General features: G+C 47.4%; 2 protein-coding genes across 2 annotated transcripts in view; one reads left to right on the forward strand and one right to left on the reverse strand.

Moving 5' to 3' along the window:
- Nucleotides 1–352: 352 nt before the first annotated feature.
- On the reverse strand, nt 353–14,983 carry Gsg1l2 (GSG1 like 2). Its single transcript, XM_055594084.1, has 5 exons — nt 14,674–14,983; nt 6,992–7,039; nt 5,375–5,527; nt 4,245–4,356; nt 353–602 (listed from the first exon to the last, which is right to left on the reverse strand). Exons 1-5 carry the CDS (start codon nt 14,981–14,983, stop codon nt 353–355), a joined length of 873 nt encoding a protein of 290 aa, XP_055450059.1.
- Nucleotides 14,984–18,309: 3,326 nt separating this feature from the next.
- The window catches only part of Glp2r (glucagon like peptide 2 receptor), a 55,306-nt gene continuing 50,082 nt past the window's right edge, over nt 18,310–23,533 (forward strand). The window contains exon 1 of the mRNA XM_055594365.1: nt 18,310–18,516. Within this exon, the coding sequence (XP_055450340.1) occupies nt 18,328–18,516 (189 nt within the window). The 5' untranslated portion in view covers nt 18,310–18,327. The remainder of the gene's footprint in view (nt 18,517–23,533) is intronic.

Below are 23,533 nucleotides of genomic sequence, written 5' to 3' on the forward strand. Positions count from 1 at the left end.
TGTTACCAAATCTGTGTGGGTGCCATACTCTGCATCCTCTGTAAGGGACGGGGAGTCCTTTCCTTCATCATCTTTTCCCCTCAGTACTTTCATGATCCCAACTTCTTGGGGAGATTTATTAAACTCAGAGTCAGGGAAGCCTGAGATGTTCTTTTATATACTAGCGTGTTATTAGTTGATATCTTCTTTAGACATCATCTCCTCTGAGGACACAGGTATTGTGGGAGACATGAGAGGCTGAATCCAGAGAGGGGCAGTGGAAGATTTGCCTATACCGTAGTCTTCTGAGCATCACTCCAGAGGTGTTCACTGTGGCAATAGCTGCCTGGTTTATCTGCTCGTGTGGCACTGGCTAGCACACGGACACTTTGATTCCTGTACCTGGGGGGTGGTGTCCGGGTACATTCACGAAGACATGTCCCACAGGGTGGGAAGTGGCTCCCGTTTGCCAAACCTGCTCTGAAGCCTCAGGATGAGGGGTGTTGTCTTGAGGGTATGGGCCACCTTTCTGTGCCTTTGGCGTCTCCTCTTGGGCTATGGTGTATCTGCTCATGGTTGTCACTGACACAGCCATACAGAGGGCGAAGGATCCCCAGGCAAGGCTGTAACAGAAGGCACAGTTAGGAAAGGCCTAGGGCTGATCCCTGGGATGCTCTGGGGTCAGCCTCCAGAGGCTCTCAGCCTCTCGGAGGCAGAGAGACATTGCTGTTACCCACGGGGAATGCTGTTTTGTGCCTTTAGGTACATCTTAGGGTAAAGTTGGGAGCTTTTCTTTCACTGGGTATTGGAGCAACAGGGGGGAGGAGATGTGAAGGGCTGGCAGGCAGTTGTGGGAGGAGTGACTGAGCTACAGAAGACAGGAGCAACACACAGTGTTTAGGGGGCAGGGTTCCCGGAATACAAGAAGGAAGTCTATTGCAAACCCCAGTGAGTCCTTGAGAGGCAACCCTTACACACACACACACACACACACACACACACACACACACACACACACGCAAAAGTCTGATTACGGGTGACTGGCTGGCCCTCACATGTCTTCTATACTACAAACAAGACCCCACACACCCCTGAACCTAGGAGAGCACAGGTTTAGTCTCTGAAGGCACAAAGGGCCCAGATTCAGAGAGAGGAGGATGTGTGGGATGCAGAGGGAAAAGCTGGTCGGAAAGCAGGGTTTGCGTGAAAAGGTGGCAGTGGAGCAGAGAGCTGTTCAGCCCTTTCCTCACACCTAACCGCAGAATTAACATTGTGAGACAAACAGAGGACATCTTCCCCCTTCTCCTGAAAGTGAAACACAAAGAGCAAGAGGCTAGGTAAAGAAAGAAATAGGTCTGTTGGATGATTAACTCACAGAGCCAGCTAGCAAGAGTTCTAAGGGAACAGAAAAGCAAGGAGAAGAGATAGTGAAAGAAGGAACAGGAAAACTTCCCTAAAGTGTGGGACACATGGAAATAGGAGGAACGTGATGGAAAGAGCACCCGGCAGGGATCATAACAGCAGCCGGCTATTAGCGGTGTTAAACTATTGAGAGCAACAACACACTCAGAAAGGAAACAGAGAAGTGTCTAAAAAAATCCAAGACTTTTGGGCAGGGTACCAAATAAGCATCATTCTGAATATGCAAGGAATAAAATAGCCACCCTCTCTCCATTGGTCTTTCAACTGGGCAGAAGGCTGAGGATGGCGCCTCAGAATCCAGAGCTCTGCTGAAGAAGGAAGGCACGGCAGTGACCCAGACGGAAGGAAGAGTGTACAGAGTCCCAGTTAGAGATACTAACGTCATCAGACCCAGGAGACCAAAGCTGAGAAGGGTTTAGGAACAGGTGCGTCGTGAAAGCTTACTGGGAGAACAAAGGAGTAAATGTCAAAAGTGAGTTTTACAGACAGGAAAATGACTGTCAGCACCAAATGAAAATGCAAAGACAACTCTCCAAGCAAAGGTTTTATCTGGCACAAATGACCAATAGAAGTGTAATCAAGGACCCCTGGACCGACAGGGGGTAGTTTCTGGAAAACAAAGGAAAAGGTTGGTTGTTGAAGAGAAAGTGTACCTTAGGAGCGGGGGCGGGGTGGGGGGAGCTGTTATTGGCTGCTGCCAGGAGCTGCTAGTTAAGATCTGTAATCTTCGGGGTACAATTTGACCCTGGTGCTTTAGAGGTCACGCTCATGCTGCATACAGTGTGTTGGGCTCTTGGTCAAGCCACTGACTCTGGCTGTCTTAGTGTAACTCACAGTAAATTCCTGTCTGGATTTTTTTTTTTTTTCCCCAAAGTTCCAGGTATCAAGACAATTACGAGTGAGTGAGTGCTCTGAGTATATGACTTTCTTTGGCTCTCTTTTGTCAGGGTTTGACACAAGTGACTCCATTTTGAGATTGGTAACTTTCTGCCAGCACTAGAGGTTATTGCTATTAGAGGAATAAAATGTGAGTACAAGTACACTGATTTTTTTTTTTTTTCTGAGATAGAATTTCTCTGTGTAGCTTTGGCTGTCTCAGAACTTGATCTATCTACCAGGCTGGCGTTGAATTCACAGAGACCCACCTGGGTCTACCTCCTGGGTGTTAGGATTAAAAGCATACGCCACCACATTGATTTTTAAGATGCAAAATGTTTGGAGTGGTGAAGCAGATCAGCACTAAAGCACTTGCCCTAGCATGTGTAAATCCCTTGGTTTAATTTTCAGCACTGCAAAAACAAGAAATTACAAAGAAATCCATCATGGTCTTGTATGGCATGACTGAGTCTTCCTTTCAGAGACAGACCTTGTGTGTCATGACATTATCTTTTCAATAGAAGTAGAAGCTAGATCTAGTATAGCTCAGGAAAAACTTCTCCAGTCTCTGCTTAAAAATTTAGACTTTATCATCTGCCAAGTAATTTGTAAATACATCATCTTTATTCTCTACACTCTTATGGTGAGGCCTTATTGCTGACACATCTTATGTGCGTCACTGAAGATGAAAGACTTGAACTCACGTCCAGTGAGAAACGTCACCCGTGCCGATTAGTGTCCATGGTACTGGAAGGCGCTCTGTACGCTACCAGAAGGGAAAGGTAGTCCCCAACATAACCCAGCCCCAAACCCTGCACCAGCGACAGTTACCTGCGAGATATAATGGATGTTAGAGGAGTAACGAAACACTTTCATAAGGTTGGACGTAAGGCCCACTCCGTAAGATGGAATCCATACCCGACACAGTTAAAGGGACAAGAACCTAAGTTAGGTTAGTTAGCCAGCCAGTTAGTTAGTTAATTACTTGGTTGGTTGGTTAGGTCAGAGGCTCTAGAGAAAAGCCGACTACTATTATTCTGTAAAAGGAACACAATTATAAAGTGACTTTTAATGACATACTGCGATACTTGGAGATCAGAGCATCGATTAACCTCCCAAGAAGTATATTCTCACAGTGGATGGCAATTATCACAGGGAGCCACAACTGGACAATGAGCAGAGAGTGAAGGAATTTGGAGCACTCAGCTCCAAAGGAGGTGTTTTTATTAACCTCTCTCCCTGAGGCTGAGATCTATGTGGAAGAGAAGGCAGAAGGAATGTAGGTGTCAGAGGTGATGGATGACTCTACGGAAGGAGCACATTCCAGACTCAGCGGGGCTGATGCAACATGAACTTGCAGGGACTGCGGCAGCACGCGGAGGACCTGCACAGCTTCAAACCGGACAAAATCTCAGCACCGACCAGGCTACGCAGATGTGGGTTCTCACCCCTAACCAAGGACCTATTTGCAACTGATAACTTTCTGGAAAGGGGAAAATCTGTTTTCTCCTGTGCGGTGTCAAAGGGTATATCAACCAATATTTCGGGGCATGCCCCACACCCAGGAATCCGGTCACAACAAAATGAACTCTATGCATTTTTTCTTTCTTTCATCCTCTTTTTTGGCACGTGTGTGTGTGTGTGTATAATTTGACAGGGAACATGATATTGGGTGGGAAGAGAGGTGGAAAGGATTTGGAAGGAGTTGGTGGAGGAGAAATAATCTGATAAAAATATCTTTCGTTAAAATTTTTAAATAAATTATAAAAAAAACTCCAAAAAAAAAAGAGGCAAGATAGGTAATTTTACTCCACAGCCGAGAAGACTGGGTTAAGAAAAGGCTAGGATACCAATCAAGAGGTCACAAGGGTAGCAGGTACCAGCCCTATGACAATGGCATTTTTTTCTGACAAAAAATTATGTTCATTTTTTTCTGCTCCACCAGAGCTTGTAACCAAGCAACTTACCAATAGGACCAGCCGTAGTCCCACGTCTGAGGCCGCCAATCTTCTGGCCCCAGGTTCACGGTGATTTGAAAGCTAGTTGTGTACATCATGCGGGCCACCATGCCCAGGAGCCCTGTGCAAGCAAAGCTTCGTGAGTCACAGCTGAGAACACAGCACAGCGGGAACTTTTCTCTCCCTGTGTGTGTTGGATGCTCGGAGAACCCTAGCATCCACAGATCCGTACACAGATTCTGTACTCATACATCCTTAGACACTCCGCCTGGCATCTCATTCCCACAGCAGAAACTGAAGGAACACCCAGAAGCAGACTCGATCGTAACCGAGGGGAACATAGCAGATGCCGGCACCTGAGCAGGAACTTCGCACGTCCATGGCCCCCGCTCTTTGCTATGAAGACCTAGCAACTGGCTCTTATCTTTCCACTTAGCGGTGCTAAGACCTGGGCCAGGTGTGCTACGTTCATCAAACACAGGGGTGATGCACAGATTGGACTGGTAGTTACCACAACTCAGTGTGTCCGTCTGGAGGCGGGAAGGAGCCGCACATTCTGGATCCTAGCTTGGTGGAGACAGTAACGTAAGGGCCTTAGAAGGCCAGGTCAAGTTGCTTGGAGGCAGTGTTAAAAAGCAAAAGAGTTCTTTGTGGGACAGTTATGCCAAACTGTGGCAATAATTTTTAAGACACTGAAGTTTATATAGTAGGCACAGTCTTATTTTTTCTTCCCCAGAGCCCAGGACTGACAGTGAGCCTATAAAAGTGAGGTACCTCTCCTACAGTTACTTAATGTATGCTTTCATGTGCAGGCATTAAGTGACAGAGGTCTGACCTCGGGAGGGTCCCCCTATGGACTCAAGCCTAACCTCTCTGCTAGGTGAGGTCATTGCTATTCCCAGCACCAATGCAGCCTCTTCCTAATTGTGGCACAAGCTAGTATTCCTCTCCACCTGAGCCTATGTTCTTCCTTTTGACACTACTTCCGCCCAATGGAATCAGTCCAGTGATATATCCTGAGCACCCGCTATTTTATTGAGCCACCAGTGACTGGAAGGAGCCAGCCAGCCTATTCATGGCTCGAAGCATCATGTCCTCTTTGGAGTGGGCTGGGAGAAACCTCTCCTGCTGGAAAATACCTGCCAGGACCATGAGGATGGCCACTGAGGCGTCCACCTTGAGCCAGGTGCACCCTGAGCTGTAACAACTCATACTGAAGCCCAGGAGGATGACGCCTGTCAGTATCAGGAAGATATCCAAGACTTCAGCCCCAATGGAGAGCCATAAAACACCTACAAACAGAAAGGACAGAGACGCCAGGCATTTAGAATCCACAACTGGAGGGTTTGAGCCTTTGGTTTTATTACTAACACACTTTCTGTTTTTATAATAGAAGACAGGAGGCTAGATATTTTGTAAACAAAAAGGTCTCTTCAGTTCACAGTTTTGGGTGCTGTACAGGGTCCAAACAGCATGGGCCAGGTTCTTGCAAAACTTCCTTAGCTTACACCATGGACATGGCATTATGGTGGGATCATATGTGAAAGAGAGAAATCCAGGGTGACATGAAGCCAGAAGGACAGAGAGTCCAGCCTCGTTCTTTTCCAACTCTTTTGTGGAAACTAACTCAGGGTTGCAAGAGAGTTAACTACATTGGTTTCTTCTGAGCAACACTCTCAACAATCTTCAGCCTCCCATGCTCTCCACTTCTCATTGTCCCTCATCATCTCTCAGCAGCTCTACCCTGGGAACCAGGCTTCCAGCGTAAGCACTTCCTGTGGACATGTGTATACAGTGGTGATGAGAGACACCTCACCACGACAAGCCTTCAATGTAAAAACCGGAGTCACCTCTGTTGGGTCTTAGGAAGGTGTGGGTCAAGGGGATCCTAGGGCCTCAAGGAGATGGGTAGAAAGACTCCCTAAAGGAGGGAGGAAAAGACAAACCCCTGGCATAGGGTTGCAAGGGATTCTGGAAATGTCTACTCTCCAGCTTAAGAGTCAGCACACTATCTTGATTCGAATGCAGACACAGTCTCTGCCCTTTACGGAAGCTACACAGGGGCTGGCGAGATGGCTCTGTGCCTAAGAGAACTGGCTGCTCTTGCAGAAGACTGGAGTCCAGTTACCAGCACCCAAGTCTGGTGACCGCAACCACCTGTAGCTCCAGCTTCAGGGGATCCCACTCCTCTTCTGACCTCAGAAGACACCTGCAAACAGGTGTGCAGATTCACCCCCTAACCCCAAAGTTAAAAAAATGACATCTTTTAAAGAAGACCCACAAACTTAAATTTGAGGGCAGAAGGGTCTGAGTGTCTGAGAGCCTTGGGGAGCTCCAGTTCTAGCAACATCCCCCATTTCCAGGAAAGCTGCCTGTGTGCCCTTGCTGGGATCATGGCTGGAGCTTTGTTGGATATAGGGTGGAGGGGAATGGATAGAGGAGACAGAAGAGAAATGGTATTTCAGAGCTCGGGGACCGGCAGAGCATGAATCCGCTGCAAGGGAAACACTCACGGTTTAGGAAGCTGCAGACTCCACCAGTCAGTTTCCTGTCTCCACCAGTCAGTTTCCTGTCACCCTGTGAAGCCTTCTACCATCTCCTAGCACATCAGGGCTATAAGGTGCGTGAACGGAGCCTGGGTTGACTTCACGGGAAAACCATATCCAACCCTCTCATCATCCCCCCACCCCATTTCTACTACAACAATTAGAGCCACTCAAACTGCGAGGAACCCTGGCTGTGAGCACAGTGCTTACCTTGTCCCTCGGTGGGTACAATCCCCAGGAAGCACCTGCAACGCTCGCCTGAAAGACAAGGACAACATAGCCAAGCACCGTTCCATGGACAGACGCGTGGATAACGAAAATGCGCTGTGTATGCACAGTTCTATTCAGCTGCAAAGAACAACGAATTTGCAGAAAACCTGGTGGCATTGGAAAATGGTATTTTATGAGTGGTGACGCAGGCCTAGAAAGACAAAATACCATATATTTCCCCAGGCGTATTCTAGCATGTTACCCTTAAGTATGCATGTCCAGGTGGAAATAAACATTAGTAAAAGCAGAAACTAACTACGGATCCCTCATGACAGGGGTGGGGGTTCCTAGTGGTGGGAAGGTGGGAACAGAGCAAAGCGGAGGTGAGAGGGTAGGCGAGGAGAGGGCACAGGCAGAGAAAGTGCCAACAAAGGGAGCCACAGCAGCCACAGCAGCCACAGCAGCCACAGCAGCCACAGCAGCCACAGCAGCCACAGCAGCCACAGCAGCCACAGCAGCAGAGGACAATGGGACTCCTGGGGCTCTTGGATCTCTGGTTTTCTCTCCCTGGCAGGAAGCTTCTCTGAGCCTTGTTTTCTTTATCTCTAACTGGGGCTAACAAAGCCGGCAGTAACATAGCTGTGCGAACATGCTGTAGACAGATTGTTGCATGCATTTTTCTGCTTGATTGTTGCTAGAGGCCAGTACAAGGATCTCTGTCTTGCAGGTTTGAAAGCCAGGTTCAGAGAAAGTTACAAGTTGATGGAGTAAGGGATTGGAAGTGGGGTCTTCAGGGCTGTGAGTGTGGCTCAGTAGAGTGTTTGCCTGGCATTTGCAAGGGCCTGGGTTCAATTTCTAGTACTGGAAAGAGAGAAAGGAGGGAAGGAAGGAAAGAAGAAAAGAAAGAAAAGAAAATGGAGCTTTCCTATTTGAGGATTGGTACATTTTCCCACATTACTACCTGCTATCTTTCTACCTGATCCTTGGAGGCATTTGTTAGTCTGTTTTCTATTATAACAAAATACTGAAGCTTGAATACTTCACAAAGAAAAAAAGTATTCTTTTAACTTACAATTCTGGACCTAGAAGAGAAGAGCCTGGCTTCTTCCTGGCTCTGATGAGGACCTGGCCTTCTAGCTTATATCACACATGGCAGATGCCATCATGATGGGATAGGTACAAGAAGTAGAGAGCAAGGACTGGAGAGATGGCTTAGCAGTTAAGAGCTCTGTCTGCACCTCCAGAGGTCCTGAGTTCGAGTCCCAGAAAGCACATGGTGGCTCACAACCATCTGATGCCCTCTTATGGCATGCAGGTGTACATGCAGATAGAGCACTCATATATGTAAAATAAATAAATATATACTTTAAAATAAAAAGAAGTAGAGCGCAGCCACGATGTAAGAGCAGGTGTGAAGAATTCGCCTTCAGGAATTAACCAGGCTCTCGGTATAAAGAAGGTAGCACCAGTGGCCTAATCATCTTTCATAGGTCTCGCCTCCGAAAAGTCCCACTGCCTTAAACTGCCACACAAGGACCAGGCTCAGAACATGAACCTTTAGGGGACACCCACAAACCACATCCCAAGCACACGAAAGGAGGAGAGCCTTCTTTTCCAACAGTATTGCAGGAGAAGCCAGAAGTAGGGTAAGGGCAGGAAGGGGGCAGGCAGGGCAGGGGAGTCAGGAGCAGGGCAGGGGCATAGGCAGGAGGAACCAGGAGCAGGGCAGGGGCATAGGCAGGGGGAACCAGGAGCAGGCCAGGGGGAGCCAGGAGCAGGGCAAGAACAGGAAATCCAGGAGCATAGCAGCATCAGGGCACAGAGCTCCAGAAGGCCAGCTGAACAGATTAAGAGAATTCCCGATAGCTTAGAAGGACAAGTTTAGCTGGGCCCAGATTGCTAGACCAGAATGACCCCTTGATTAATGTGAATCCTCAGAAACGGTGTTCCTTCTGAACAAAGCCAGCAGGATTAAGAAGAAAAATCTTTACAAATCCCATGAAGCCAGAGAGGCGGGTGTTACATAGCTTGGCAGGGCTTGGGCGGCCAAGAGGCATAGCGAGCCAGCCGTAGGAGAATGCATACAAGCTCTGGGTGCCCGACTCTGCCATTACCCCAGAACCATGGCCCCTGTGGCTACCCAGGTGGCTCCTGTCTGAATGCTCTGAGTTCAGCCCCACAGCTCAGGGTCTACTCAAGCACATTTCATCGATTCGGGGATCTGCCTAAGGAAAGGAACACGTGAGCCTCGCCTCTACCAGGAGCTTTCACTGCAAACGTTTATTTCAGAATGTGGGAGGAGACATGTGGGTCTCCCCTTTAAAGCACTGAAGGGCCCGGTTGTGGAAGGACTTATTAGATGGGAGACTTTTACTCAGTCAGGCCAACTGGGATGTTGGCCTACCCCCGAAGTCCTTGCCTGCACTTGGCTAGGAACACCTTCCTGAGACCAGAGTTCTTTTTGCCAGCTCTTCAAACCCTCCCGCTGTTCCTACTATGTCAGTCATTCCTATTCTTATCTTTTCTTTCTCCTGCCCCCAGTCCCTTGTGATGGAGTCAGTGACTGAGCGTTACGGTCTATACCTCATTACCAACTTGGCTTAGGAGGCCTATGTAAAGCTCTAAACAGATTTTTAAAATTGGGATATTGAAAAAAAAAAATCAAATCTCTCTCTTTGCAAAAGCAAAGGATCTGGCTGCACTGAGCTCCCCAGAGGACCTGAACCTCAGTGCTGAGCTGAACTTAGGGGACAATCCCTTGATCAAGGCATGAAGTTCAAGATCACTGGCAATCTTAACTTCTTCACCACTCCCGTCACCACCTCCTGGGAGTTATTTGCCTTTGTAACTTCTAATATCTAGCTGTGACTTAGATGTTTGTTATTAGTTAATTCCTGTCAAATAGAAACTGAACACTCTTGCTTTAGGTACATCCTGCAAAACACAGAAGGTGAAGATGTGTGCTTTAGGATGGTGGAAATTTTTCTGAGAGTGTATCTTCCTTCTATCTTAAAACAATGGCAATGTGGTAACACTTAGAAAACCCTGACTTTCTTACACCAAGAAGTGTGGGAAATGTGAGCAGAGGAGTTTTAGATGAACGGGCAGAAAGCATTCATGATCGTTATTAGGCTGTGGGGTAAGAGGAGTCAGAGTGAAGGGTGCAAGGTTCAAGCTCATCAGTCTCTAGCTATGCAATTTTCAGTGTTGCATATGTACTTGTATAACACTGCTTCTCAGCGTATTTCTCACATATATAATATAAATAGGTGTGACTATACAAACCTCTTCTGTGGTAGATAAATTTTGGGAAACACTGGGATATGGCATATTAATCAGGGTTTTTAATTTTATTTTATTATGGAACTTCCCAAAGATTCTTTTTACATGCTAATTGATGCTATGAGTTTCCAGAAAAAAATATAATATGCAGTAATTTACTGTCTTATCTTAAACTCTCTTTGTTTATTTTCTTTGGAGACTATATCTGTGGAATGAATTTAGGACCATTCAGTGAGGCCCTTGGTAGAGGCTCTTCCCATCCTGAACTCCAGAACAAAGGCGCAGAAAGTTGGGAATGAACCAAGAAACACACTCCTAATTTCTACTTATTGTTGTGAGCCTAGCCTTTAACGGCTGAGCCATCTCTCCAGCCCCACACTCTTAATTTCTCCTCAAGGCTGTGAATTGCCAGGAACATCAGTCTTCCTGAAAATTTAGTGTGTGTCCCAATTGATGTGGGAAAAGCCCTTTAGTATTGTCATCCAGTGAAAGTGGGATCTATGTGTGTATGTGTGTGTGTGTGTGTGTGTGTGTAAACCTCTATCTCCCAAAGCATTTACATTAGAATTTATAACAGTAGCAAAATTACAGTTATGAAGTAGCAATGAAAATAATTATACAGTTGAGGGGGGTCATCACCACAGGAGGAACTGTATTAAAGGGTTGCAGCATCGGGAAGACTGAGAACCACTGCTCCAGAGGAAGAAATCCAAAAGAGCCTCCCACAGTCTCTTACGTTGCCCCCAGATCCTGTTTTAGGATGAGGACTTCCCCCATATACCTAAACATAAGCTGACTGAGACTTTTTATCTGAAGCCTTAGGACCAGTCCATGCCAGCTACCAGCTTAGAGTTGCTGTGGGCACATGCTTCATGCAGATGGCCGGCTCGTACTGGCTCCTTAAAGTCCACTTCTTCCCTTAAGTCCAGCCAAGGCAGTCACTCCCTCAGGGAAAGCAGCTCCCATCTCTCTAACTTTCTGATCGTATCCTCAAGCTCAGCCTTGAAGGCCACCCTTCCCCTGGCATCACAAATAGCATTCCGGTGCCCGAGCAATGCCGCTTTTCTCCAGTTAGGCTTTCCTCCTGGGACAGCTGCGCCAGGGACATTAGGAGGCCACGTGAGCTCTGATCTGTACCAAGGCTTTCTCCTGCTCTCTGCCCTGCATTTTAGTGAAAAAGCTTGACTTGTTTGCTTCAGACCAGGCCTATTCATTTCTGTCTGCCCGGAACACCCTGATTCCTGATCTCCATCTATTAAAATACAAGATATGGGGTTTGGGGAGCTCAATTAATAGACTGCTTGCCTCAAGAGGGTGAGGATCCTCACAGCTCCAATGAGCTCCTTACAGTTGCAATGCTGAGCATGGCTGTGTTTGCTTGCAAGCCCGATGCTGGGGAAGTGGAGATGGGAGAATCCTGGGTGGATTGCTGGCCAGCCATTCTTGCTTAATTAGTGAGATGAGGGCCGATGAGAGACCCTGTCTCAAAGCTGGTGTCATTCTCAAGGATGACACCTGAGGCTGTCATCTGGTCTTCCCATATAGGTACACACACATAACCTCCACTAACATGCACATACAAACACACATGTGCAGAAACTAAAGCAAATGTGTTGGTTTGGCTTTATGAAGCCTTTACATCCTTCATTCCCTTATCATGGATGAGGCTCTGTCTTAACCACTATCACCCACTTTCTTATTTTACCTTTATATTAGATATTTTCCAGTGGCTTATAGCTCTCAGTGCTGTAGCCCCCTCTCTGTTAAACTCCTGTTCCTCTATCCCCATGCCAAACATGGCATATACCTCATGACATTCCAACTCTCCTCTATCCAGAGGCTTTTCTGTGTCCCAGAGTGTGTTTCTCCTGTTGTGATGTGTACCATAGTCACTCAGTAAGCAAATTTGGAACATAGATAATTACTCTAGAGAGAATAAAGTTGATTGGAATAGAAATACTAATGCTATGAGAATGGGAAAGAAACTCCAGGGAGACAAAAAAAATCTGTACAAACAATAAATATGAGAACACCCTTCGTGATGCTAGAATGAGCATCAAATTTATAGATTTAAATAAAGCACTGATATTACTTTACCAAGAGGTTGATGGATGTTATGTGGGGAATTGTCATGGGAAGTGATAAATGTTATGTATTATATAATTAAGTCAATAGCTAATGTCAAAAATGAAGATATCCACATTTGACCTTTATATAGACACAGTTTCCCTGAAGGAAGGGACAGAGAATGTTAGCTTATAAGCCTTCCAAAATGTGTAACTCTTACCTGCCTTTAAATATTACCTTAGCTAAAATGCAAAGCAAAACAAAGCAAACCATCAACAACAAAAAAATACCCAACCAGCCAGCCAGCTAGCCAACCAGTTAACCAACCAACCAACCAACCAGCCAGCCAACTAGACAGTCAACCAACCAACCAGACAGCCAACCAACTAATCAGCCAACCAACTAGAAAGCCAACCAACTAACCAGCCAGCCAACCAACTAGCCAACCAACCAACCAGCCAGCCAACCAACCAACCAAACAGCTAGCCAACCAACTAACCAACCAACCAGCCAACCAGCTAGCCAACCAGCCAGCCAACCAGCCAGCCAACCAGCCAACCAACCAACCAACCAACCAACCAACCAACCAACCAACCAACCAACCAACCAACCAACCAGCCAACCAACCAACCAGAGCAGGTTTCTAGCACCCAGCCCAGATCGACTGAGCCAGAGTGTCTGGGGCCTGGGTGAAGCTCCCAGGGTGATTCAGATTCTTGCCATCATACAAAGCTGTGCAAATGGATGAGACCATTCTCAGATAATGGGAACGGGGGGAAACAGACTTGGAAACGGAACAGAGGTTCTGAAGCTGTTTGCCTGTGGATGTGCTGCCTGCAAGTTCCCCAACAGAAAACAGGGGACTGTCTTGGTGATCTCAGAGAAGGCAGGATCGCAAGCCAAATGTAACTGTGTGTGCGTGTTGGGGTTGAGAGAGTGGTTGAGAGTAGTTCCTCAGAGAGAAGAGAATTTGGGCACGCCTGAATCACACTTAGAGCGAAGGCCACTTAGCCTGGAGGTGAAGGGGGGCATCTATTTGCCACCAGGTAGTGGCTTGGATGCGGTCGGAGGCTGTTATGCTGTAGCTCAGAGTATCGTGCCCTGTTGCAGTCTACTTAGGCTGTAAAAACAACCTTTAAAATGCCACAAACTGGTAAAGTGAAGGTCTGTGCAAGAAATGTAAGCCTGAGGATGTAAGTGGCGACTGCTAGGGTGCCCCTTCTCATTTGGGGCCTTTGCTTTGAAAGCAGAGGGGCGCCTCTCTCCCCCAGCGTAGGCCTTGGCCAGTCTGTCTAGCCTCAGGGGTGGACCTTCCTCCCTCTTGTAGTCTTTGTGAGGTAAAAGCACTTTCTGCAAACTTGCTTTATGTACTAACCCTCCCCTCTGTTTTCGCTTTCTTCATACCTCACCACTTACTTCATAAACCTCCACTCTTAATCAATGAAGTCCAGAATCGGCTGATTAACACACACACGGCTTGTGGAGACCATATCTACTGTGCAGGGCGGTTTCGAGGGCAGCCTGAGATAAAGGACCGTCTTGTTCTGTGTCATGATTGTCATAGATCTGATAGGTGATCTACTGGTGATAAGAGCTGGGGATTTGTTTGTTTGTTTGTTTTTAAGAGGGTCCTCTGTTTCAACAGTCATTAAAAGTGAAAGAGAGGCCGGAGCGATGGCTCAGCGTTGGAGGGGCTGGGGCAGTGGTTCAGGGTTGAAGAGCACTTGCTGCTCCTGCAGAGGAGTTGGGTTTGGTTTCCAGAACAAGTCAGGTGTCTCACAACAGCTTGTAACTCTGGATGCTGGGGATCTGATGCTTTCTTCTGGCCTCTGAGGGCGCATGCGCACACGCACACACATGCATGCACACACACACACACACACACACACGCATGCACACACAAATTAAAGCTAGGTATGATGGCACACATCTTTAATCTACATTCCAGGCCAGCCAAGGCTACAAAGTTAGACCCCATCTCAAATAACAACAAAAATAACAACAACTTTTAAAGTGAGAAAGAAATCTTGGGGTGCAGCTTAGAGGAGGCCGCCACCTCTGGTTCTGGAGAAACGGAGAGACTGGGTGAACACTTGTGCTTAATAAAAACTGTGTCAGGCCCTCTTGCGGACACCTCACATCAATCTACTCACTTCATCGGCATACTATCTTTAGGAGATGAGCAACCCCACTGTTCTCATTTTATAGATGAGAAAACTGAGGCTCAGAGGTAGAGGACAGTCTGTGGCAGGCCCGAGATTTAGACTCAGTTAGCGTGGCTCTGGAGCCTCTTCTCAGGGCCCTCCTGCTCTCATTGGCCTGGGGACACTCACCTGTGCTGTTGAGGCTTTCCTCACAGGACTGCCAAAGGCCCGCATGGAACCTGAGCTGGAGGAACTTATCATCTCCCGTCTCCCAGATGTACTGGACAGCCTGGCTATCGTCATGTCTTCTGCCAGTGCTGCTGCTGGCCTGGCTGAAGTGAATGCAGTTCACTCCCCCCAGGAGGTCCTGGCACAGTGGTTTTGTCGTCCGCCGGATCCCCTCACACCAGTGGCTGCTGCCCATGGCTGTGAGGGAGAAGGCGAGGGCCAGGCAGATGGAGAGGAGGGTCAGTACCCGCTGCCACCTTGCCCTGTCCATGGCAGAATAAAGCTCCCAGTAGTAGCAAGAGCGAGAAGCCCCTCCTCTGTACTGTCTCATGGTCGCCATCCCCCAGCCCTGCCATCTGGCATCCTGACACAGCTTCTTTATGGTCCTCTGGGGGAGCCTGAGATATTCCAGCATAGAGCATTTGTGTAAGAACCTGAGATATTCTCCCGTGAAAAGGTTCAGGGGGGGCCCCTCTATCCTCCCTAGTAAGTGCAGGGGACATTGGTCCATTTTCAGAATCGGTGGTAAAACATGCATACCATAAAATTTACTACCTTAACCATCAAGCATGCAGTTCAGGGGTAGTAAACATGGTCGTCTCCCTCTCCAGAACTCCCTTCAGCATGCAAAACCGAAGCTCTGCCATTGTCAAACAACTCTCCATTCCTTCTCTTCCCAGCCCCCAGCAGCCTTCACTGTCCTTATTGTCCTTATTGCAATTCTAGAAAAAGAATCCTAGAAACGGGGCCGTGCAGCATTTGTCCTTTTATGTCTAGCTTGATTGCACATAGGGCGACATCCTTAAACTTCATTGTGTTGTAGTATGTACTGCAAACGCTTGGCTCTTTGCAAGGTAGGATAAGATTCCTCTGCGTTTATTATAGCGTACCCTGGGTTCTCAGCTTGCTTCCTTTGACAATTGTAGAGGACATTGGTTTTGACTGAAAGCCAAGACTTTATGGGTGGGTGTCTTGATGCCCCACTCAACTCTTTGGAAATTAAGGAGGGCCCTCGATGTTAGATTTCAGAAACATAAGATACTCTATTAAAAAAAAAAAGCTTACAAATAACTGAGTTTCATCATGACATTTTTCGAACAAAATTTTCTTTTGTTGTTTCTCTTTCTACCTTCTTTCCCATCCACCCCCCTTCTGCCCTCCCACCCCAGCAACCTTTCTACGTCCATGACACTGATGATCTTTTGTATTCTTCCTCCGCTCTGACTCCTCTTGTTCCCCTCTTACGGCATCCCATCTAGTTCTGTAGTCCATACTCACACTCACAAACCTTCATCTGCATACATAAGCATTAGAGTTAGGGTCTGCATAGAAAGAAGAGTGAACGTGCAAGAAACACGGAAACGCGGGGGAATTTCTGGACCTGTTTCTTGCCCAGCCCTAGAAAAGAAAGATTCCAAGGACAGGTGCTTAACCCAGGGACTCCGAGATGCAAGACACAGGCAGTTTGCTTCAAAGTCTGTGCATTGTGCAGCATGGGGAGAGACATGAGCTCAACTGGCTGCAGACATTGGTGTCATCTAGGGGGCTCAAAGTCCTTGGACCATCATCTACATCCTTACGGACAGGTGACTACAGGACCAGTTCCAGGAAGAAACCAAAAAACCAAACCAAATGTCGTTAGGATGGGGAAAGGAAAGGCAATTAGAAACTCCAGGAAAAGTGAAAATTTACATAAGAAATTCAATAAGCTAGGAGCCAGGAAGGGATGGAGAAGGAAAGCCGGTGCGGCCTGGGAAGGTTACCGGCTCCTCATTCTGTGCTGAGCAGGCCTGGAGGAGTCCAGATGTAACCGCGGTGACATTTCTGTTTGGCTCCCTCCATCTGTTCTTCCCTGTTGGCAAAGCCCGAGGACCTGTGCCCTGGGCTCTCGGTCGCCTTAGAAACCATGTACTGCTCTCACAGACAGGTTTACCACATTTCGTCACTAGATGGCGTCCATCCAACAGGTAGCAGGTAGGGAAATTGTATGTGTGCAGGCAAACCAAGGTGGGGGGGGATCAGGAAAAAAATTTTTTTTGAGAAACATTCAAAAAGAAGCGAGATGGAATATTTATACAAAGCTGGTGATTCTTTCCCCCACCATGTAACCTAGAAGCTCCCTTTGGTGTGTACAGAACAGCTTTACACACACACACACACACACACACACACACACACACACACACACACTTTCCTCCCTCCCTGCCACTTCACCCCATTTTCTGTGGTCCTAAAGAGATGACCACATTGACTGTGGAAATCACAGGAGCATAAAAGCCCAGCTGGGAGCCCTCCCTAGACTGATCTGTTCACTCTCAAGGTTTGAACTCTTGCCACGTGAGGGTTTTAAGATTTTGGGGGACTTTCATCTAGGGCCATTCACCCATTTCCCCCTGAACGTTCAGAATTCAGTGGGCTTGATCAGGTAATGATGATGAGCTATGGTTTGACTTAAATGTGGAAAAAAGGGGGGTAGAGGAGGGAAGAAGGGAGGGAAAAGGGAGGAAGGAAGAGAGAGAGAGAGAGAGAGAGAGAGAGAGAGAGAGAGAGAGCTGTCTTTCTTGCCTCTTGCCATTCTGACATTTTGTGCACCAGGTCATCTTCTGCTTGAGCCTCCAGTTGGACAGAATGTCTTGGAAGCCAGCCAGGAAGAGATGGTGTGTGGTGTGTGTGTGGGTGTGTGTGTGTGTGTGCGCGAGCAGGCTCCTGACCAGGTAGCTGTGGTCAGGCGACTTGGCTAGAAGGCCTGGCTCTGTCTTTCACCTGCCGTGAGTCCTTGAGCAAACAATCCGACGTCTCTGAAGCCCAGTGTTGCTCAGCCCTCAGACGAAGAAATAATGATACCCTGGGAGAATGCTTGTAAGTTCAAGTGAAATAGGACAGAGGGCGGAGGGTTTTGTAACCTTCGAAAACCGAAGTGAGAAGGTGAGGTGTTGGTTAGTAAGGTCTGGGCAGCATTGTGCTCAGAACACGTGGACAGTGGAGAGGTGGACAGCGGAGAGGCGCCAACCCTGGCGCTTCCTACCCATTGTTTTGCTATTGATAGCACACGCAACGCTCATCATTGAATAGCTTTTTGCTGCAGACCTTGGGTCTGGAGGTGTTGTCTCTAAAACAGGCGAGCTACTGCTTGTGTTACCTTGGCATAATCAGAGCTCAGAGGTGGCCCCTGCCTTTGTAGGTAGCCTCAGCACAGCTTGGAAAAGTTTGATGTTGTAGAAAGAAACACTGGCTTTAAAGATAGCCACCTGGCACCTCAGCTCATCCTCTCCAGCTGTCGGAAGCTCACTCCGGCTGTGTGCAGGGATAGAGTCCTCAGGATGGAAACCATGCCTTGCCTTTTCTTCTGGGCCTGCTGAGGAAGTCCCAGGCAGCATAGCCGTCTTGGGGTAGGTCTGGGAAAAATCTCCCAAGATTTTAGGAGGGGCAGGCGGGGGATGAGAAACTTCGAGATTCGGTAGATCGCCGTGGAGCAGCTCAGACAGTCGGCGGCCTGCAGAGGACTTGTGCAAACACTTCCTCTCTGGACAAGGAGGAATGCAGGAGGCCACCGCCTGCCATACAGCTCGGAGTGCCGGAGGGATGTGCCTGCGCCTGTGAAAGTGCGCCAAGAGGATGAGGACCCAACCAAGCCTGGCAGTGTCCCGTCAAAGCAGAGAGGAGCCCCTGCCCCAGGTGCGGGCACAGCCGGTGGGCACCCCCATGGCCCAGGGGACCCAGCCTCTCTACACCCACGGGATGCGTCTGTTCTGGGGCCCCTGGAGGCCCTTCCTCGCCCTGCTTCTGCTGGTTTCCATCAAGCAAGTAAGAACAGACTTTTATTCCTCGTTCTTCTTCTTGTTAATATTATCAGCTGTGCATGTTTTCTCATTGTACAAGCAATTCAGGCCCCTCATAGGTAATTTGGGAAGAATAAAACCACATTAAGAAAACGATGCTCAACCACAGCCCCAGCATTCTGTTCATTGCTGGTGTTTTGGCTGATTTTTTTTTAAAAAAATTCTCTTCTCTGTGCATTATTTTACACAGCTGAAATGATGAAGGGCAAATTATTTGCATCCCAGTCTTCCTTTTCTATCTTCTCCCGTCAGCACCTCTGAGTGGCTGCCTGTAGCTTCCAGCACACTCCTAGCATTCTCGCTGGTTTGAGTGGTCACAGCGAGGGCACATTTCTGTGCCCTCTCTGCTCTCCTTTTCTCCCTTCCTTCGCTCCTATTGCAAATATTTGGAATTTTTCTTTATTGCATTCTGTGGCCTATAATATTAAAAGACGCCAAATCCAGAGACCTACCAACTTAAGCTACAAATCAGTGACTCCGCCAGCTGGAGCTCACCCTCACTCACGTTTGGGGCTACACATCCAACACTCTCCCACTGTTCATTTACACACAAGTTAAAACAATGAATATTCATACCATAGATATTTTGTGATTAAAAAAAAAAAACCAAAAAACAAAACAAAACAAACCCCCAGCAAAGCATATAGGTAGTGTGAAGACACCAATAGCCAAGTGGCCCTGGGTTTGGTATCACGTATCTCCGCTTCTATGATCTCGTTCTATGCTCTCAGCAGCCCTGCGAGGGAGACTCTCTTGCTAACCCCGTTTTACAGAGGAAGAAACTAAGCCTGTGGAGGTTAGGTAACACTGATCTACACCCCTCAGTGTGGGCCGGCTGCAGGATAGCGGAGGGCTTTCAGGATGTGTTAGCACGTGTTGACCTGTGTTTAAATGATGACTCTGGTTAGGCTTTTCAGTAGCTTGCTTTATTCTTATCCAAAAAAAAAAAAAAAAAAAAAAAAAAAAAAAGAGGTTGCCTTTTGACTACTCTTCAGGGCTGTGGCGGGAAGGGACCCAAGTGCCACTCACCTCAGAAAAGAAAGTACCCTGGAATGTCTGTCTTTCCCCTTTTGCTTCTTAGTCTTCATTTGCAGCTTCGAAATTAAAATCTCCTGCCTTCCTGCATCCAGGGAGGGCAGAGGTGCCAGATCTCATCAAGTCCCCTTCCCTGGCTTCTCTGCCAGAAACTAGACAAACAAAAAGCATGGGCTGCCTTCATCCCTCAGGCACTGTCAACGTCAACTCAGAGACAATGGTGGTCTTTGGGGGGCGGTCTTGCTATGGCGGCAGACTCTCTCGAGAGACTACATCCTCGAGGGCAGGTGACCTTGGTCTGCTGTTTCCAAGGCTGCTGGTGCTGCCGGTGTAGGGATGCAGGGAGAGTTGATGGAGTGTTCATCCTTGTCTCTGGGTATCCCTACTGTATCCAGCTGACCCCTGCATTCTGTTCGCTTTCTATCCACGTGTGTCCAACCGTCCAGTGCACACCAGCTGCAGCTCTGGCCATGCTACTGTAAGATGCCTCCTTACACATCATCCTGTGGAATGCTCACAGCCGGACCACGAGGAGAACATTACTACTGGACCCATTTCACAGATGGGCAAAAAAGCTCCAGGGAGTTACCCAGGAGTTGCCTCCCCTCACGTACATTCATGAGCTGAGGAGACATTGCGTGTACCCTGTGGGTTGTGGCCCTGTGTTCTGTCTCCTCTAGCACTCTTGGGAGCCGTTGATATATGGCTATTTATATATAATAACAGCGGCATCTGCAGTACTTCAGGCTGGCTGACAATGATGACTACAGTATATCCTGACCCTTTCACTCTGGTGTTTCCGTATCAATAATGCACTCTGGAGAGGGGTCTCCTTCCACCTTGTCACCTAGACTGTGTGTATGCACAGAGACCCTGGCTCTGTCTGTGAATCTGACGAATCTCCTCTTGATTACCCAACCTTAACCTCAGAGTTTTTAGATGTTTATACATTACTAGGCTTTGCATAGACACTCATGAAGTTTGCTCACACGTGAGTTCCCTGCCTACGGATATAAATGACTGTGGAATGTGTGTACTGGCAGGAAGTCTTCATAAAATTCATTTAATGAGAAATTCTCAGAGAGACTTTGCTTTCTAAATGCAAGTGGCGAAATAGCTCACACCCACCCACTTACTCATTTGCTTTATTTGGCATTAAAAATAAACTATTACAGGCTCTAGTACAAGTTGATCTTAGACATTGCTGGTTGGTTTATGAAAGGGTGCATGGTTCAAAAGAAAAAAAAAATTAATTGGCAAGAATAAACGGTTTGGAGGTACATTATCAAAAATCTTTAAAAATGTATATACTCCCTGACCCAGGAACTGTGATTCATCTCTTCTTCCCACAAAGTCTTGCTGGGAGGATTTTCATCATAACACCCTACTAGCAGCATCTGGAAGTTTCATGTTTGATGCTGAAGAGTTTATGCCACTTTTTTTTTTTTCTGCATTCTGTGCAGCCACTAAAGGGGTGTTGACTAAAAGCAACCATAGAGCAGTTTTAAGTACATCTTGAAATGGATGCTTCTAGGTGGAAAAATAAAGGTTGCAGAACAACATGGCTTCCTTTTTTTGGTTAGAATAAAACAGAACGGAAGAAAAGAAGTAAGATGAGGCATGTGTGGAGAGAAGGGTCTGAAGGGAAGACGCTCCTTGAAGTTGGAGGGTGTGATCTCCCTTTCTCCTGTTTTTTGGTTACCTGTGACTTTCTCTGTCTTTACTCTGTGGTATATTCACTCTAACAAATAAAGACAGATTTGTGTAGGCAGAGTCAGTAAAGACTGTCCGCCCATGCACCTTCTTAACCCTTTCCCAGCCCGGTTGGTCCTGGATACAGGCTGCCTATGAGGGGAGAGGAAGGAAGGCCAAGCTGGAGGTTTTCACGCATCTCTTCTCCTTACAGTGGGAACGTAGCTGAGGTTGGCTTTAGGCAGCCTCCCACCTTTCTGCTGTGTTTTAAATAAGGACCTGGGCGGACAGTCCATGTTTGTCTAGCTTCTCCAGGCTGACCACATTCAGTAGTTTTTAGCTCTAACTTGTTTTCTACTGTGCATGCTTGTTGTGTTTGTGTGCATGTGCAGGTGCTCAGGCCAGGGGTCGATGGCAGGTGCTCCCCCTCAGTTCTTCTCCACTTTGTCTTTTGAGACAGGGTCTCTCACTGGTCCAGGACCTCACTGATTCAGCCAGACTAGCTGGCCTGTAAGATGGGCTTCCTCCTGTCTCCTCCTCCCTAACTCTGGGATTACAGGCATGTACCCCATGCCTGGCTTTTCATGTGGGTGTTGGGAATCCAAATTCAGGCCTTCCTGCTTGTGTGGCAAAGCACTTTACCAACCGACCCCCCAGCTCTTGTTTTTCTGCTTTCACTGTCACCGTTGGTCCTAGTGAAGAAGAAGGGGGCTAGGAGAATTTTTACTTCAGAGACCGATTTCACAGTGTCTTCTTTAGGCAGGTCTGAGTAAGATCTCCAAGGGCACAACGGCCCTTTATGCAAGGGAGGGCCTTCCTTTTACAGCTTTGAGGATCCTGGAAGCTTATTGATTAGTTATTAATTCATCTGCTAAAATATCTGAAAGAAAATATGAGTCAGTTAAGCTCCAATTAGGATGTTTATTTCATAGATCAATGTCTTAATAGACTTACTTGGTGTCTCTTGGTTAGCAGAGATTCCAAGCTCATTGCAGAACAAAGCTAAGGGATAAGTGTTGGCTCTTGTACCCTCATGCTACCTTCTTATTGGCTAACATCATGGTCTCCAGACTGTGTTTCAAGGTGCCCAGGGTAGCATCGTGAATTCGGTGGGTGCTTTGGAATATGTATTAATTTTTGGAGGAAAGTATAGTGATTGTGGCACTTTCCAGACACATGCAAACTCTTAGCTCAAGATATTCGTGTGTTTCTCTGTTTCTGTAGTTCTGGGGATGGAACCCAGGGCCATGCACATGTCGGCATGTCAGCATGAGGGTGAGGTACATCCTGAGTTTAGTCAATTGACAGGGTCTCATATAGAGCAGCCTGGCCTTGAATGCACAGTGCAGCTAAGGTTGGACCTGGGTTCTTGATCCTCCTACCTTCCCCTCCCATGGCTAGCTAACGCCATTTCTGGGCTCCACCACAGTGTCTGCCTGACTCACTATTAGACTGGGAAAAACTCGGTGGTCTGCAGGTCCTGCGAGAAGCAACAGAACAAAACAAGCATGGGCCAGGAAATGAAGGTGGTGATGTCCAGTCCCACCTTAAAGTTTGAGAACTTGTGCAATGCCCGAAGGTTCAAAGTTGTTCTGATGTAAATATTTATACACTGTTTGGGCTTATTTACTTGATAAATAGGACCTAAGATTTTTTTTTCCGGGTCCGCGAGTGCCTTGGAAAATTACTGAGATAGTTAAGGGTGCCACAAACTAAGAAATTTTGGACCAAATTATGGACCAATTATGATGGAAGAAGCACTTTGCCAAAGTGTGTTTGTGTTTGTGTGTGTGTGTGTGTGTGTTGATCTTTTAGGAAAGACATAGAAAAAAGCCACAGATCTCACTGTAATTGACAAGGTGTTGGGGGAGGGTTCACTGAAGAGAGGAGGGTGGAGGGCAGACTAGACTTAGACTTAACCATTTAGGTGGCTAAAACAGGCCACCCATTGGTTCTAGATGGGGGCACTGTTTTGGGGATAGTGGGTGGCTATGTGTAGTTAAATTCGGATGCCATTAAAGGGAATGTCTCCCAGTTTTCTAGATGCCTCTCTGCTCCTTGCTGTCACACCTATAACATCTTTAACACAGGAATGCCCTTTCACTGACTAGGGACGCACTGCTCATCTTTTTATCCCTCTGTTCCCCTTCAGTACAAAACCTGACACACAAAGCGCTTCAGCAAGACGCCTTCGCTGAGCGGAAGAGAAATGTGAATTGAAGAAGGGGTCTAGGTTCACAGAGAGAGGCTGATGG

The sequence above is a fragment of the Psammomys obesus genome, unplaced genomic scaffold (genome assembly GCF_907164565.1).
Source record: "Psammomys obesus unplaced genomic scaffold, mPsaObe1.curated_primary_1811, whole genome shotgun sequence".
NCBI classification, from domain to species: Eukaryota; Metazoa; Chordata; class Mammalia; order Rodentia; family Muridae; genus Psammomys; species Psammomys obesus.